General features: G+C 43.5%; 1 protein-coding gene across 2 annotated transcripts in view; it reads right to left on the reverse strand.

Annotated features, from left to right (window-relative positions):
- LOC142152281 (N-acyl-phosphatidylethanolamine-hydrolyzing phospholipase D-like) overlaps window positions 1-19,091 on the reverse strand; it is a 386,092-nt gene that overhangs the window by 355,669 nt on the left and 11,332 nt on the right. For both annotated transcript variants that reach the window (XM_075208750.1, XM_075208748.1), the window contains exon 4: window positions 9,254-9,368. In XM_075208750.1, the coding sequence (XP_075064851.1) occupies window positions 9,254-9,368 (115 nt within the window). The remainder of the gene's footprint in view (window positions 1-9,253; window positions 9,369-19,091) is intronic.

A 19,091-nucleotide genomic window follows, 5' to 3' on the forward strand; every position in this document is an offset into this window, starting at 1 on the left:
GATCAGCCAGAGCACCAGAGTCTGCAGACTGCTTCCGCAATTGCCAACGCCGAACTTTTCTGCCATCACTATAGCCAAGCGGAGATCCTATCACACCATCACTAAGGCACTGCGGTAACATGAGATTTTATATCGGTGGGGTTTTCCTATTATACTGTCACGAGCCGCGGCGGTACTCACAGCCGCCGCGGCTCGCTTCTCATGCGCCCCAGCGTCCCGGCCGTCACCTTGACGACCGGGACGTCATTTCCTCTTCCTGTCCGGCCGTTACCAGGGCAACGGCCAGACGCTAGTACACTAGCGCTGCGTCCCGGCGGTGCTGGTAGCCGGGCGCATGCGCATAGCAGGCAGCCTGTGGGCTGATTAGGCTTATTAACAGGCATTAGCCTGCAACTGTGTAGGTCAGGGGCAAGCCCTGATTGGCCCTGCTGGATACTAGTAAATTAGCCTGCAGGAGTGTGTTCAACTGCTGATTGGTCTGTGTCTGTACTTAAGGCAATGAGGTCTGCTGCCTCATTGCCGGTTATAGCTTCTGTGCTCCAGTCTGCTGACCTGCTTGTTCCTGTCCCTGTATCCTGTATCTACGTTTGACTTCCCGTGTATGACCCTTGGCTTCGTATTGGACTTCGCTTGTGTTTCCTGTGACCCTGATCCTTGGCTTGTTTACCCGTTCTGCTACTTTGCCTGTGACCTCTGACCTCAGCTTGTTCATCATTACTGTTACCTGCTGCCGGCCTTTGACCTCTGCGTGGACCTGACTCTTCTTGCCTGGGTTCTCCCCAGCCGGTACACACTTCACGACCCTCTGTCAGTCTGCAGCCCAGTCTGTCCCCACCATCAGGGGCTCCAGTGAACACCTGACTGGCAGAGTAGACTCCGGGTTGTGTTGTGCCGGCTGGAGGGGTTCCTAACATTATAACCGGCCCACTCACGGAGACAAGATTAGGATGGATGCAAGTGGATCCACACCGTCTCCGGCACAAACCCTAGCAGGCCATGTTGAGTCTTTGTATCAGATGATGCAGGGATTGGCTGAGCGTATGTCTGTTCAAGAAGAAGCCACAAAAGCTTCACAATCTCCTCCAGATCCCATCTGTGAGCCCAAAATGAATTTACCGGATCGGTTCTCCGGAAATAGAACCTTGTTTCGGAACTTCAGGGAGAGCTGCAAGCTCTATTTTCGGATGAGACCCCGCTCCTCCGGTTCAGAGCAGCAACGAGTTGGGATTATTATTTCCCTTCTACAGGGTGACCCCCAGTCCTGGGCGTTTTCTTTGCCACAGACCAGTCCGGCCATGCAGTCCGTAGACTCCTTCTTTGAGGCATTGGGTTTACTGTATGATGACCCGGATCGAGTGGCCTCCGCGGAAGCTCACCTACGGTCCTTGAAACAAGGCAGACGGTCGGCAGAAGAATACTGCGCGGTATTCCGTAGATGGTCACCTGACAGTGGATGGAACGACCCTGCCTTACGTAGTCAGTTCCGTGTCGGCCTATCTGAACAGATTAAAGATTCGCTGGTGCAATACCCGTCTCCTAGCTCTCTGGAGGATCTGATGCACCTCTCCATTAAAATTGACAGGAGATATAAAGAGCGGAAAACTGAAAAGGAAACGTCATCACCTCCATCCGCCTTCGTTCCTATCTCCCAGGATGGTGAGGAACCAATGCAATTGGGAGCATACCGTCTTTCCTCTGAGGAGAGAGACAGGAGACGGTCACAAGGCTTATGTTTATATTGTGGCGCAAGAGGCCACTTCTCCCGTTCTTGCCCAAACAAGTCGGGAAACGAGCATGCCTAAGGAACGAGGGGAGAGTTCACTTAGGTCTACAAATTGTCTCCCAGAAAAATGCACTATTGGTCCCTGCACAGCTCACGTTCAGTGCTCGTTCTACGAAACTATCAGCCTTCATTGACAGTGGAGCTGCTGGCAACTTCCTTGACATCGAGTTTGCCCGCTCTGCTGGTATTCCGCGGATTAAACTCCAATCTGCCATTACGGTATGTGGCTTAGATGGTAGTCCGTTGCCAGGCGGCAAGATTACTTGGGAGACCCCACCATTACAGTTGAACATTGGCGCTCTCCATTCGGAATCCATAGTCTTACGTCTTATCGAATGTCCTTCGGTTCCTTTAATTCTGGGCCACCCTTGGCTATTCTGCCATAACCCCGTCATGGATTGGGCAAAGGGAGAAATTGTCCAGTGGAGCCCCCATTGTACACAGTCTTGCTTGACACTACCTCTACGTATTATTCAGTCTATTCCGGAGCAGCTCCCTTCTCAGTATCATGACTATTGGGATGTTTTCTCCAAAAAAGCTGCTGACACACTACCACCGCACCGCAATTTCGACTGTGCCATTGAGCTCATTCCGGGCTCTAAATTACCCAAGTGACGCTTGTATCCTCTCTCTGGTCCAGAGACCAAATCCATGCAGGAGTATATTGACGAAAACTTGGAGAAGGGCTTCATCAGGCCATCCAAGTCCCCAGTAGGAGCGGGGTGTTTCTTTGTACCCAAGAAGGACGGTGGACTCAGACCCTGTATCGATTATCGAGGGCTGAACCTTATTACGGTTAAGAACACCTACCCCCTTCCCCTCATCTCCGTTCTTTTTGATCAATTAAGAGGAGCCACTATCTTCACAAAAATTGATCTTCGTGGGGCCTATAATCTCATACGTATTAGAGCAGGTGATGAGTGGAAGACGGCTTTCAACACGCTCTCGGGCCATTACGAATACCTGGTCATGCCGTTTGGCCTTAGTAATGCTCCTGCCGTATTTCAGGACTTGATTAATGAGGTGTTACGTGAGTTCCTGGGACACTTTGTTGTTGTTTACTTAGATGACATCCTCATATATTCAAAATCGTGGTCTGTGCACCAGGGTCATGTCAGACAAATCCTACAGAAATTACGGGAACATCACCTCTACGCTAAACTCGAGAAATGCGAGTTCGAGGTCCAGAAGGTATCCTTCCTCAGTTATCTAATCTCCTCAGAAGGTTTCTCCATGGACCCAACCAAGGTCCAAGCAATTCTGGATTGGATACAACCGAATAACCTCAAGGCGGTCCAGAGATTCCTGGGATTCGCCAATTACTACAGGAGGTTTATTGGCGGCTTTGCTGATATCGTGGCTCCTATCGTCACCTTGACCCGCAAAGGAGGTGATCCAACTGTTTGGTCACAACAGGCAATAAATGCATTCAAAACCCTGAAGAAAGCTTTTGTGTCTGCTCAGGTTCTCAGACATCCGGATCCTAGGGTACCGTTTGTTCTTGAGGTAGATGCGTCTGACGTCGGTGCTGGGGCCGTCTTGTCACAAAAAGACCCCCAGACCCACCGCTTACATCCATGTGCCTTTTTTTCCCGTCAGTTCTCATCAGCGGAAACCAACTATGACGTGGGAAACCGAGAATTGCTGGCAATTAAATGGGCCTTTGAGGAATGGCGGCACTGGTTGGAAGGCGCTGCACACCAGATCTCCGTTATAACGGATCATAAAAACTTACAGTATATACAGTCAGCCAAACGTCTGAACCCCCGACAGGCTCGGTGGTCGCTGTTCTTCACTCGGTTCAACTTTATTATCACCTATCGTCCTGGTTCCAAAAATATTCAAGCGGACGCCCTGTCTAGAAGTTTCCTGGCACATCATGCTCCGGTCACCTGCCCAGAGCCTATTGTTCCTGTGTCTATGATTCATGCCGGACTAACTCAAGATTTGAGCTGTACCTTACAAAGGTTCCAGAGGTTGGCTCCTGATAACACTCCGGCAGGATGTTTGTTTGTCCCAGTTCATCTAAGGAAGACAGTCCTTGCTGAGGCACACAACAGTCGGACTGCTGGGCATCCTGGAGTCTACAAAACACTGGAAATCCTTTCCCGTACTGTATGGTGGCCGTCTCTGTCTGCTGACGTCAAGAGTCACGTCCGGTCCTGTGAAGTTTGTGCCAGGAACAAAGTTCCCAGGACTCGCCCGGTAGGTCAGTTAGTTCCGTTGGCCGCCCCTGGTAAACCTTGGACACATCTGTCCATGGACTTTATAGTCGATCTGCCACCCTCTGCGGGACACAATACCATTTGGGTCGTGGTAGACCGGTTCAGCAAGATGGCGCATTTCATTCCACTCACTAGGCTTCCTACTGCTCGAGATTTGGCAATCTTGTTCATTCAACACATTTTCCGCCTCCATGGACTCCCTACAGACATCGTCTCCGATCGGGGTTCCCAGTTCATAGCGCAGTTCTGGAGATCATTCTGTACCCTCCTGGGAATCAAGGTCAGTTTATCATCTGCATACCACCCTCAGTCAAATGGGCAGACTGAAAGGGTTAACCAGTCCTTGGAGAAGTTCTTGCGATGCTACATATCGGAGTTCCATGACAACTGGTCCTCCTTGTTGCCCTGGGCAGAATTTGCCTGTAACAACTCCTGTCACTCATCCACGAAAACCTCTCCGTTCTTTTGCAATTATGGTTTCCACCCCAGATCTAACTCTTTGTATTCACTCCAGTCCGTTGGTATTCAGGAGATCCGTTCCACTGCCAGGGATCTCAGGAGTTGTCTGGAAGAAAGTACATTCATCTTTAAAACAAGCCTCACTTGTTGCAAAAAAAATTTCGGACCGACACCGTACCCCCTGCTCTCTTAAGGTTGGCCAGAAAGTCTGGCTGTCTACAAAAAATATCAGGCTGAAGCAACCTTGCAAGAAGTTGGGCCCTAAATTCATCGGGCCGTTTCCCATCATCAAGCAGGTGAACTCTGTTGCATTTAGGTTAAAAATTCCGGGCTCGTTAAGAATTCCAAACACATTTCATTGTTCTCTGTTAAAACCAGTTCTTTATCCAGCTCAAGCCCAGTCTTCAGGCAAGCCACAGAGGTACAGTGTTCAGAAAATCTTGGATTCCAAAAAAGTGCAAGGACAGGTGCACTTTTTGGTACAGTGGAGGAACCGCGGGTTAGAAGAACGCTCTTGGGTTCCGCGGAGACAACTCCATGCTCCCAAACAATTAAAGGAATTCTTCAGGAAATTTCCAAGAAAACCTGGGTGTCGGGGTCCCTTGACCCCTCCTCAAGGGGGGGGGGGGGTACTGTCACGAGCCGCGGCGGTACTCACAGCCGCCGCGGCTCGCTTCTCATGCGCCCCAGCGTCCCGGCCGTCACCTTGACGACCGGGACGTCATTTCCTCTTCCTGTCCGGCCGTTACCAGGGCAACGGCCAGACGCTAGTACACTAGCGCTGCGTCCCGGCGGTGCTGGTAGCCGGGCGCATGCGCATAGCAGGCAGCCTGTGGGCTGATTAGGCTTATTAACAGGCATTAGCCTGCAACTGTGTAGGTCAGGGGCAAGCCCTGATTGGCCCTGCTGGATACTAGTAAATTAGCCTGCAGGAGTGTGTTCAACTGCTGATTGGTCTGTGTCTGTACTTAAGGCAATGAGGTCTGCTGCCTCATTGCCGGTTATAGCTTCTGTGCTCCAGTCTGCTGACCTGCTTGTTCCAGTCCCTGTATCCTGTATCTACGTTTGACTTCCCGTGTATGACCCTTGGCTTCGTATTGGACTTCGCTTGTGTTTCCTGTGACCCTGATCCTTGGCTTGTTCATCATTACTGTTACCTGCTGCCGGCCTTTGACCTCTGCGTGGACCTGACTCTTCTTGCCTGGGTTCTCCCCAGCCGGTACACACTTCACGACCCTCTGTCAGTCTGCAGCCCAGTCTGTCCCCACCATGAGGGGCTCCAGTGAACACCTGACTGGCAGAGTAGACTCCGGGTTGTGTTGTGTCGGCTGGAGGGGTTCCTAACATATACAATGTAATAACTCAACTCATATCACTGCTGCGGTGAAGGAAGGTCTTCACCTCTTAAAAGTTCTTGAACATGCCGATCCAAACTCTCAGCCGGTGGCATTCCTCAGGAGCACCTTTCAGGAAATTGAAAACCACAAGGAGGGTAGCCGAATAATTATGGGCAATTTTAATATTGTTTTGGACTCCAAACTGGATAGATCCTCCATACCACACTCCCGATTAAGCTTCAGATCGTGTTGGCCGTTACAGAGCATTTGTGAAGCATCTAGCGGAGTCTGGTCTGTAAGGAGTCTGGAGGGTTAATGCTCCAGAGGACAGAAGCTATATTTATTACTCCTCCAAGCATAACTCGTATTGATTTTAACTTGTCTTACAAATGGACTAACACTTTTGCAGTCCGGATCCTCTCAAGGTCACTGTCTAACCATGCTCCTTGGTTGTAGACTTGGAAGCTTCCTCGCCCACTTACTCCCCCTAGCCCATGGCACTTGTCTCAATATTTGCTCACACTGCTAGAAGCTAAAACCTCTCGGAGAGGCCCTAGATTTATATGCCCACACTAACCGTCCAGAAGACACTTCTATTTTTATTCTCTGGTGTCCTTTAAAGGCTGTAGTAAGGCGTGTAGCCATTCAGGAGCCCCGCCCTCTTTGGACCCTGCCAACTGTTTAGCCCATAAAACCCTTAGACAATTCCAGGGCGCCTTGAGTCCTGATGGCTATATGTGACTGGATCACTTTAAATAAATTTTATATCCTAAGTTATTTATAAGGAAATAGCACAGGGCGCTTATTTATATAGTTGCAAATGTACTTTTTTTTGACATTGTGGGTATGTTGTTTTTTCTTTGCTAGAGGAAATGCATGATTTCTGAGGTATATATCTGATACAATAAACCAGTGATGGGCAAACTTTTTCAGGAGCTGGCCAAATAAAAAAGAAAAAAACTTTAGGCGGGCCAATAAAATTTATTAAAAAACTCAAAAATCGAAATATATAATACAAATTTTTTGAATGGGACGGGAGGGTGTTATATAGCAGTGTTACCTCTATAAGTGCAGCGATCGTACAGACACAGCACTTATTCCAGCAGGTTGTTGCAGATCAGTCTTTCTGGTGAGCCACTAACTGACAACACAGCAGCCAATCGAAATCCGCCTTAGTATATGGCCCATCCTATCTCTTCTCACATGACTTTCAGCCATTAGGGGGCGGGCAGGTGTTTGAGTGATTGACATAAGAAGTGTCCTTTTAGGAAGGAGGATGAAGTGTAATGGAGGAAATTGTTGGGAAGGCATAAAAATGAAAGTTCTGACACACAGGGTCGGCCCTAATAATTTTATGCATATTTTAATGATTTTTTTTTTAAATATTGGCGGGCAGGATAGAACCTCTAAGTGGGCCGGATCTGGCCCGCGGGCAGTAGTTTGCCCATCACGGCAATAAACCTTTGTGGAGGAAGTCTTGTGTACCGTTATGTGGGGAATTGACTTGTTAGGGGTTTTGTACCTTTGTTTGGGAATGTGTATTCTGCGACTGTCTGAAGAAAGGACCCATGTTGATCTCATGCTAATTAGACCTTCTGATGTGTGAGGGTCTAGCACCTGAAGGCACAGGAAGGTTTAATTAGACTTCTGTTAGATTTCCTGTATCCAACATAAGATGCAGGAAATCACAGCAAGTTTGAGAATATCACAGATAAGTAAATATTTTTAGCTTTGCATTATATGTAAATCCATGTTTGGGTAAACACATTGCATCCTGAATCTAAAAATAGCTCAGACCTCAGTGGACTTGCTTACCCAGTAAGGCCATGTTTAAATCTGTATAAAAAGCAGTCTTGTATTGAAAATTGTTCTTCTGGTTCCATCTGACCTGATCACTGGTACCTTCAAACAGTGTGACTGCAAATAAACATCACTTGCTTCAAAAGACCTGCTTGATACAGTCTTCCATGCTGGAAATCCTGTGACCTACAGATTAGACCCAACTCTAATCCCTTTCCGGTTGTTCTAAGGTTTAGACCCAGCTTTCCGGTACCACCGCTCTGCCCACTACCCAGCAGCTCTGGCCAGTGTGATAGGGCAGGGGGGGGGGGGGAAATCCATCCACAGCAACCCTGATCCATAGGAAGAGGTCAGGGGTATCAGCCCAGGTACACCAGTAACGAGGGTACACTAGCAACGTCAGTTACCTAGAAGAAACCCGGTACCGGATGCCTGTAAGGAGCCCAGTGGTGGCAGCATTTGAAAGCTGCCTCATACTAAGGTTAGAGGGCGCATTTTAGATAACGAAAAGGGAACAGTGGCAAAGTAGGCCCAGCCAGTTCCCAGCAACAATAGACAGGGTGGCATAGGCAGTCCATCCTGTCACACAATCCATATCAGTTTTCCTCAGGGTCCACCTCGTCTTAGGTAAATGAAGGAACCTCTCCATATCATCTATCCGAGTAATTTATTTGGTCCTAGTATGTGCCTTTGTTTTTATTTTCCCCATGTTTGTTTTTATTGACAACTGTCTATTTTGCTTCATGTGTTTTATTGTGTCCATTCCCACGTACTACGTACAGCGTTCCCTTGGGGGTTTTTTTTTACCGTGCTTTTTTTTTTTTTGGTAGCCCCAATATTGAAAAACGGCAAAAAATGACGTTTTAACAAAAAAAAAAAAAAGGAGCACACACTAAAAAAAAAAAAAAGCAAACAAGACCGCAAATAAAGAAAATAAAATTGAACCAAAGAAAAAAAAAAAAAAAAAAAAAAAAAAAAGTGCCCTACTCCATGAAGATGCATACAGGGGGAGGACAAGACCAGATAGAAACTAAAACTTAGTAGTGCCGTACTTCCAGAACAGCGCTATCTATATCCCATTGTGAACGGTGTCCCCAAATAGGATGCCTGAGAAACGGCAAAATAACAGAAGTACAAAGTGACAATACTAGCATCCAAATCAGAGGAAGAAGAAGTGCAGTATCTTTTTCCATCACATTCTCTCCCATCTTCTTTTGAGGGCTTCAGACTAAAGAGCACTAGATTAGTTAGTGGGTGGGGAAGTTTAAGTGGCATTTGGGAAGGTCTAGGTGACATGTGTGGTGTAAGTGCAAAGGTCAGCATGGTATGTGAGGGAAGTTTTGGCGTTCATGTGGGATCCAAAGACTTGTGGAGGGGCATTTTATGTCAAGTGAAGATTTTAGTACTTGTGGGAGCATTCTGACATGTGGTGGAATTTTGGAACAAGTGGGGGCATTTTTTGATGATTGATAGGGGTGCAGAGGTAGTTTTGGAGTGGTTTCTTTAATTCTTCAAATTAAGGGTAATGTTGAAGGACCACCCATGCAGCCCTTGAAGTACGTCTGGTTGCCCATCATGGCCTCAAAGCCTACTTATATAGTAATACATAAAGTATATAAAAAGTGTTCATATTCCAGAGAAGGTCTTACCTCATTTGCTAAAGCAAATGTTCCCCAATGAATCCCAATAGATTTCTTGGCACGGACATCAGCATGGATTCTGACTGCTTCTTCGGGGTTCACATGCTGAGATTTCATAAAACACCTATGGAAATAAAAACCAAAAAGATATGCCAGGATTCATCTAAAAATTTTTAATCAAAGCTCATCTCTGTAGCATGATTAAAGCATTATCAGACTTCACCAATAGCTAATGACACTGGAGAGAAGCAGAACTGGATTTTTACACTTTTCCCTGAATCCCTTATGGAACACTAGGGGATATAGTATCCTCTATAGGACATTGGACACTTTAAATATTCCAAAAAAGTCCTGAGCTCCCAGGATTGATCTTCCATATTCTCAACTTTATTTTCTAACAAAACCCAGTGCCACCAATGAAGCACTTACAGATCTGGTAGAATGTGTCTCCACATTGTAAGACAGGTTTTTCTACCCCAATGTAAATGTGAAGATCACAGCAGTAATCCATCTTGCAATTACTTTGTTTGGAACACACACTAACCCCCTCTGTAAACATCATATTGGACCAGTGGCTCATCAGATTTCTTTACATGTAGGGACAGATTCAGTTTACAGTGAGGTGATGAAATGTGTCTCCATAACAGTCCACAGACACACATCGCGCCGGAGACTTTACAAAAATCTGCGCTAATTTTTCCTCATGTCCCATAGAGGTGCGAAGAAACAGGAGCACAAATTTCTTACCATAATAGTCGGCAATAGGCGCATCTGAACATCTAATGAGTGAAGAGATCCCTCTTCCTCCGTAGATGCACTCTGACCAAGTGCTGGCATTACAATGTCTTGATTAGTACGAATAATAGCCTTATCTTTATGAAAACACAAGAATGGAGCTTTGCAAGATAGATATCTCAGCTCTGGTCCCCCCAGGCTATAAAAATTGCCATGAGAAACTCTAGCGGCACAGAATCAGAGATCATAGACTACCTTAAACACCAATTTCATATCCCAAGGGACTGGTGGAGGACTGAATAGTGGTCGCAATTGCGACACATCCTGCAAAATAGTCTGCACTTCTGAAATAAGACTTACTCTCTTTTTAAAGAATACACAGAGGGCAGAAAGCTTAACTTTTAAGAAATGCAATTTTAGCCCATTATCTAATTCATCCTACAAAAAATAGGAGCAAATAGCTAACTGAAAAAAAGAAGTTGGAAGTGTATTTCTCTCAACAACTATAAGACTTTCAGACACTGGATTAATTCTTCCCCAAAACAGGTTTCCTGGCACAGAGCATGGTTCCAACCACGCTGTTGAAGAATCCTTTTTTCTTAAGAATCATGACTTCAAAAGCTGAATAGCTATTCACATAGCCTGGTGCTTTTCTCGGTCCACAGGAAGGCAGGAAGTGAAAAGACAAGGAGGAGCTCTAGGGCGATCATCTATTTATCCCCGAATCATATCGCCCCTCATCCAAGACTCTGAGGTGGAACTGAAATAATCTTGATAGAGGAGCAGACTGGTTCCCACGACAGTTTCAACAAGGCAGACAGAATGTTCATCACGCAGACTGTTTGTCTCAAGTTGAAGCATGAAGAGGGTAGGAAGAATTGTGTATTGGAAGGCACTCAGTGATCTTCTTGTTAAAAATAAAAAACTTTTACTTTATTGATATACTTTAAAATATTAATATATACCTCCTAATTGAATAGCGAAATATTTAAGTGACTAAAGTGAATTAAAATAGCAAATTAAATTGCTATGCCCTGCTACTTATTATCAATATATATATAAAGATAATCAGTATATAATAATCACTCCTATTATAAATATATTTGACTACCTAAGATACCATTGCAACTGAAAATGTATGATGTGTGTACTATAGTCACCTTGATTGGAACCAATGGTCATATGATTATAGTTGACACAATTTATAAGGTAATGAGCTTATATGTTGACTCAGACCTCTGGTGATTATTTGACTGTAAGGAGCGCTTTATTATATAAGTATACCCCATATACAATCACATCAATAAACATTCATGTTTATATAAGCTCACACAAAGTTGAGCATTAATATATATTGTTAAGTAGTATTACTGGGGCTAAAAGGAACTCTGACTAGTATTTATTAGGTTGTATAATCTAGTAATCCTTTGTCCCTGTAATCTTCTTAAATAGTTACTGAACTGCTAGCAATCAGGCACTTGATATGTCTGTAGTTCTACTACTAATATCGATAGTGCCGTTTGTGCAGTCATGCATACACACACTTAGTATACTGCTACCAATCAGGCACCTGATATGTCTGTTAGTTCACCTACTAAATAGCGGTAGTGCTGTTTGGCAATCATACATACAAACACACACATTTAGGTTATTAAATGACCCATACGCGGGTGGGTAATAGCTAGGTTACTTATTGTTAATAAAGGTAGCAAGGAGTGAATGTTTGCAGTAGCAGGGTAAACGCCAACGCGCGTTTCACTACATGCTTTTTCAAGGCAACCAGAAATGAGGGAGATTGAGAGTATTTATGCAGCTGTTCACGCCCACTGATCTGACGTGTCACTCTAGAATAGGCGAAGACTCCGTGTCTCATGATTTCTATGATTGATAGTTAAAGTAGCCTATCCTATTGATAGAATTTATGTATAGCCATTCCCAATGATAGAGGATTGGGGGATCTATATTTCCCGTTATCAGCATGTAAACAAACAGTATGTGAGTACTTAATTGAGATTTCTTGAACTGTATCAGTTTATTTAAAATCCTACAGCAGTCTAAATAAGGAAATAAATCTCCATATAATATGGTAAGTATATGATGATAATTGATCCTATAACTTGTAAGGATTAAAATTGAATCTTATTATACATTTGTGTTTAGGTAAAGTATGTTATTGATAATTACTAAACTAGTGACATAATCCAGCGATGCTTAATCCCATTAACTCAATTAATATATTCCCTGAACATATATTTTATAATGTGTGAAGCTCTTCTTGTATTTGTATATTCTAAATTAAACTGGATTAAGATTTGTCCATATTGAACCCTTCAAGATCTAAATGGATCAAAATGGAGAAGATATATAGTGAAAATAAAATAAATAAAATAAAAGTGATAAATATGAAGCCCATAAAGATTAAGCTATATGAATTAATAAATTGTGAAATCAACAATTAGATGAGCCCATGTTAAAACTAAGAAGAGGGCATTTAAGGTGAAACATTTGGACTACATATGGTCCCTATAATATAATTACTTTATTAAGTGGACAAATATTTAAAGTGATTAGAAATTGGTATAAAACTATACCTACAGATTGTGAAAATATGGATAAATCTTATATAAAAAGATAGACACATAACGAGCAATATAATTCTCCTCATAAATAGACCATAAAGTTATTGGAATCATTAAGCCCATTTGGGATCAAACTATTCATCATAAAAATTTGTCTTGCTTCTCGTTTAAGGAGTTCCTGTTGAAAATTACCACCACAGATTCCCAATGAGACCTTTTCCATGGCAAAACCTGATAATTGTTTGGGATTACTGTTATGATGTAATAAAAAATGTTTTGCCACAGTTGTCAAAGGCTTGAATTTATCTTTATCCCGAGAGGCATTTTTAATATTGTTTACGTGTTCTAAGAGGCGTTTCTTGAACGGCCTACTTGTCATACCAATATATTTCAACCCACACGGGCAAGTTAAACAGTATATCACACCGATAGAATTACAATTCAGAAACTCAGTTATTCGCCAAGTTTTAGAATAACGGTCAGTATATTCTTTAGTTTGTATACAATACTCACACGCCTTACACGTGCCACATTTAAAGAATCCTATAGTTGTCTTAGGAATCTTGTTGTGGGAACTGAAATGGCTGTGCACTAATTGGTCTTTAAGATTTCTAGATCTTCTCCAAGACATGGAGACTGTTGGGCAAAATCTGATTTAGATCCTCATCTAATAATAATACATTCCAATGTTTCTGAAAGATCTCTGAAATGTCCTTCCACTCATTACAGAATGATCCAATCATTCTAACTCCAGAGTCCTGAACTTTATTTTTTGCAGATGGATAAATTAATGATTCTCTATTTGTTTGTTGGACCGAGTGTACTGCTTTCTGTATAATTTTATTACTGTACCCCCGCCGTTTTAATCTTGTCTGCAATTCCTGAGATCTAACTTGAAAAGTATTCTCATCTGAGCAGTTACGTTTTGTCCTAAGAAGTTCACCCTTAGGGAGACCTCTAAGGACAGGGGGAAAATGGGAGCTGATGTAATGTAACAAACTGTTCGTAGCTGTGGACTTCCTATAGACATCAGTACAAAGTTTACCTTCTCTATTAATTTGTATTTTTAGGTCAAGGAAATATATAGTGTTTTTATGAATATCTGAAGTCAATTTCAAATTGAGATTATTGTTATTAAGAATTCCAATGAATTCCTAGAACATATTTTCCTGACCATCCCATAATATTAGTATGTCATCTATATAGCAAGCCATAACAATATATGGCTCGTATACTGTTCATTATCATCATTAAATACTAATTGTTGTTCCCACCAGCCGAGAAAGATGTTCGCATACGTCGGTGCACAAGATGTGCCCATCGCAGTCCCTCTGATCTGGAGATAAAATTTATCCTCAAATAGGAAGTAGTTCTTTGTCAAGACAAAGTCAAGAAGTTCAATCAAAAATGTATTGAATTCACTCTGGATCTTCATGTCTAAAAAATGTTGAACTGCTGTTTATGCCATATTGATGTAATATATTAGTATACAGGGATTCCACATCAAGGGATGCCAACATGGTTTCACTATTGACTGATAAATCATTAATTTTAGATAGTACATCCAAAGTATCTCTTGTATATGAGGGCAAACTCGTTACAAATTCACGTAAATGTTGGTCTACAAACTGACTGGCTTTTTCAGTCAAACTTCCAACCCCTGAGACTATGGGTCTACCTGGTGGAACTTTGTCATTCTTATGAATTTTCGGTAGAGCATATAAAGTTGGAATAATTGGGTTTGCTACCTCAAGGAAATCAAAGTTCATTTTCGATATTATTCCATTGTTGAAGGCTCGTTTAATTAAATTCATATACATTGACAGAAAGTTAGCAGTGGGGTTAAAAATAAGTCTTTTGTAGCATAAGGGATCATCCAATTGGCGATATATCTCAGCCTTATACATTGACTTTGTCTCAAGTGCCTGGTTGTCAGTCTATTTGCAATCCATGTCTGTCTACCTCTCTGCCATCCGCCACAAGAAACTGAGAACTGCCATCTCAATCCCTATCCTCTGCCAGCAACGTGTAGACAGAAACCTCAGCACTTTTGGCAGATTTACCAGTAGGTAAGAACTCTTAGAGGCAGATTAAAATGTTTAAACAAAAAAGAAAAAAAAAGAAAAAAAGAATTGCTGCATAGCGTCATGGAACGGCCACGAGACACTACGCGCCAATTATTTAGTGAATTATCCAGTCGGTTTTGCTCGCGCCTCAGACTTGAGCAAAGTGACAATTACTTTTTACCTTATATACGGTAAAAATGCACAGCGGTCATGTTCCTAACAAAATCTGCCCCTTAACACGTTCCCTCTCCACCTCCCGTTCTCTCCTTCCCTCCCCCCACGCATCTGGATGACTTCCTATTGCAATTACTTACCAATTACTACATCCAGTCTATTTGGTGGGGCCACCGGCCCGGGTAGCATATATAGATGCTGCCTTTCCACCCACCATGCTCCCTATACGACTGTTTAGCCTTACAATGTTTACATGTGTTAAGGTTTGGGCCTCTTTCCTTCTTCTCTCTCCTTTTTATTTTTTTGTGGCTTCCTCTCTCCTCCCCTCTGTACAAAAACCTCTGGACTATTCCTTTCTATCATTACAGTACTCAGACGTTCTCTTTAACAGCAACCATCTCACCTCAACCTCCATGGCCTTGAAACTCCTCTATATCAACGTTAAAGGCCTCAACTACCATCAAAAGCGCACAATAGTCCTGGAAACCTGCAGAAGGTGGACAGAGACTTTCTCCAGGAGACCCATCTTACAGGTACCACACACAACTTCATGGGAAGCAGTATCGCTCCCCTTTTACTTAGCTCACACCCTCCTCTCATCCACCCCCCCTTCTCCAATCCTACTTCCTACACCTCTCACCCCCGGGGTGGTTCCTGTCACACCATCCTCCTACCCATCTTTTATTTCCTAATTCTTTACTCCTCTTTCTCATTCTTTTATCCTGCTATTAGCATAGGACTCTGGCCCAATGTCTCCCCCTTTTCTTTTTCCCCCTCCTTTTCTCTTTCTTTCTCGCTTCCTTTTCTTGCCGTTTTTTTCTTAATTCAAGAAAACTACCGGTCTTTCTTTTTCCATATCTTTAAAAGAATCTGATTTCTGTCCTCTCCAGCTTACAAAGAGCTCTTTATCTAATACTTCTATCATACTGCCGTCCCGGCAATATCTTCATGTAACCTGCCGGACAGTCACCGATGAGGAAATACTAAGATATTAAGAGGACTTATTTATTTATTGCAAAAACCCGAGTCGAGGGAGCAGTATCAAAGGGGTATTATGCACTCTGCATGATGTAAAATTTATTTGATTCTTGCTGTGTTATCTGACCGTTAAACATTTTTTTAAAAAAAAAAATTTTTTTTAAACAAATGGAACGGTCTCAAATTTTCTATCCATACCACCTTTAAAAGCTGCGGCATTAGGAATTGGAATAATTGTGGCCTTCGACAATCATACTATAGGGATGTTCACCTTAGGCAGAGTTTACTATTCATCTGTAATCTCCAAGTAATGAGCTTTTGTTTAGGTTTGGTCCATGCCTCACACAGCAATTTTTCAGAATTACAGAGAATAAGGGAAAGCAAGTAACTTTTTTCTTGCATTTAAAATGCCTGTTTCCACTGACTCCTCGCTGTCCTGTATGTGTAGTACCTGCCTAACTACCTGGACTAAAGTAACCATCCCTTGCAGTCTTACAATCAACAAAACACGAGGAGCCCTCAATGTCTTATTGTTCCCCTACCTCGTCTTCGTGGGAGGCACATTTGAAACTAGACTCTCCCCAGGACCGAAACAAGGCAGAACTCTGACGTTTCCACGATTGGGGAGGAGTTTACCAGAATCCTCTCTGAGGAGAAATCCTTAACAAGAGTTTATACCAATTGTGCTAGCATTGTGCTCCTCTTGTTGCATCACTAAGAGACCAGCTGGCCCCTTGCCGAAAGCACTGGGACACATAGGATCATTTGCCGATTCAAAGAAAGAGGTAGAGTGATGAAGTGATGTAAGCTCGTATGAGCAGGGCCCCCTCCCCTCCTGTCTCCATACCTGTTCTTCCACTCCGTCTTTACTGCATACGACTAGCCGGAGTTTCTGAAGTATTGGTACTTTTTGTTCATTGTTCTGTATGGTTTCACCCTATATAGTCTACTGTTAGTACTGTGTGCGGCGCTGCGGATAACTTGTGGCGCCTAACAAATAAATAATAATAATCCCTTTGCCTATATCAATGGAATAGGTAACAAGCTCAGAAATGGACTGCGATTTAACCCAGAATGGTTCTAGAAGATCAGTGGCAACACCTGCAGGCACGTGCGATAGGCGACCATCCACCTCTCAATATATGCATAAGACATCCACTTGTAATAGATCACTGATTAAGTCTCACAAGTCTTCGGAATTACTTCCTTTATCAGTCCCGATTGGAAAGTAGGGGAGGGGGAAAGGCAGGACAACATGGAAAAGTGAACAAAGTACGAACATACACAGAAACCAGCAAAAGAAGCGCAATATTCCACCACACAACCCCCTACGCAAGTCTACTCGACCTAGAGATACTTCCCTGCAGGAGCTGCTGGCAGTGCCTTTGTAGCCTGAATTTCAGCTGTGTAGCTGAAATCAGTCAGAACAGAAGTGCCATGCTGCCCAGGGTATGCACACCAGTATCCTCCCTCCTGAAAAAAAAGTGCCCCTTGTTGAAATACCTTGGGGTCTACTTAACTGGTACTTATGAGCAATTCTATACCGCAAACTTTCCGCCTCTCTTTGCGGCCAGCGCTGACCTCCTCAAATGGGACAAACTCAATTTCCTGAATAGGTCGCATAAACTAACTTAAAATGAATGTCCTTCCACGTCTTCTGTATCTATTACAAACTCTACCTCTCAAAGACTCTGCAAGCTCCTTTAAATTTCAACAACTGACCACTAAATTTATTTGGTAAGCAAGAAAACCTAACATTCATAAACCTTCATTGGCTGCATGTCTCAGGGTTCCCCATATTCTTAAATATCGAGCCACTCATCTCACCCAATGTGTACTTCTTCACTCGCATCCCGGCCTCAGAGTCTGGGTTGACATTGTAGCTGCTCTCATCAATACCTATTCCCCAGCCTCTCTCCTGTGGTTGAAGCCACACTATTTATCTGAGCACCTTCCCATTGTGTTGGCGCCTGTGTGGTCAGGTGGGCACTCTGTCCCATATTTGGTTGCTCTGCCCGAAACTACTCCCCTTTTGGGCTTATATCCATTGCTTTATCTTTAATGTCACTCAAGTGTTGCTTCCTGCCTCTCTTTCCTACTCCTATCATCTCGTCCCCTGCCTGAGGTCCCTAAACATACTCAAAAACTCATCACACATATACTCAGTGTGGTGAAATGTCAGCTTGCCCTATTTTGAAAAATTCCTGAACCTCCTCCTCTCCCTTCTATTATTAAGCATATCTGGCATGGAATACATCACAAGTATCCTTCGTTGTACCCATCCCCTTCACTCGGGTCTGGAATCCCTGGACTGTATATCACGGTTCTCCTCCACCCTTGGCGTTCTGATGCTCAGCCCCTCTACATAGTAGGTACATCGCTTGTACCACTCATTCCTACCAGTACACGCCATAATAAACAGTGACTTCCCCTCCCTACCCTCTATTTTCCAATCTTCTTTCTCCTCTCCCTTTCATTTCTTCCATTTATATAATTAAGCATAGATTCATTTGCCTTCTTTGAAGCCTTACATGTATGTAAAATTTCCATCTCATGCTTTCTCACACAGAATCTTCCATCTCCATGTAGGTTTGGCTCAACTTACCATTTTGTACCCACTTATGCCGATACTACTGTGGTACAATTCAATTAAAAAAAACAAAAAAATCAACAACTGTCCCCTTCTACTGTGACTGGGCCTATTGTTAGGTAGCCTTTCCTGTGCCAAGGCTGCCCCCACCTAACTTGGCTCCCCCAGTGGAGCCCAGGTATCTAGAGACCTAACAGGCCCCAAATGGAAGCCCGACTACAACTTAAGCACCCCTTTCACTTGCGGTGGCGGGAGGAGGCACTTAGCTTGCTGCTTCCCCAGTGTGCGGTCTGGTACATCTGCATCTGCCTTGCTGTAACAGTGCAGGGCGCTGGCCACTACCTGTGCCATCCCACCTGAGACATCCCACGGCGGAGTGGCACTGAGGGAAAGCTCTGGGACTCCTCTAACTTCAGGTCTCTGGTAGCAGATGCACTGCATCAGTCAAATTGAAAAAAGTAAAAATATAATATATATTTTATACATACAGTAGACTGCTGCAGTGTCCTGCAGGATGGGAATATAGAAGCGAGGAGCTCAGGACTTTAGGAATAGTTAATGTGCCAATATCCTTTAGCTGACTGTATGTCAAGTGTCCAGTGTGTCCCATAAGAGGACAGGAAAAAAAAATGGGATCAGTCTATTGCGATCTATCTGGATCTTAATTTCTTTATTAGAGTAGTAGCATTAGAAAGATATGAATGTGTGTCACCAATAATGGGCAA

The sequence above is a fragment of the Mixophyes fleayi genome, chromosome 4 (assembly GCF_038048845.1).
Source record: "Mixophyes fleayi isolate aMixFle1 chromosome 4, aMixFle1.hap1, whole genome shotgun sequence".
NCBI classification, from domain to species: Eukaryota; Metazoa; Chordata; class Amphibia; order Anura; family Limnodynastidae; genus Mixophyes; species Mixophyes fleayi.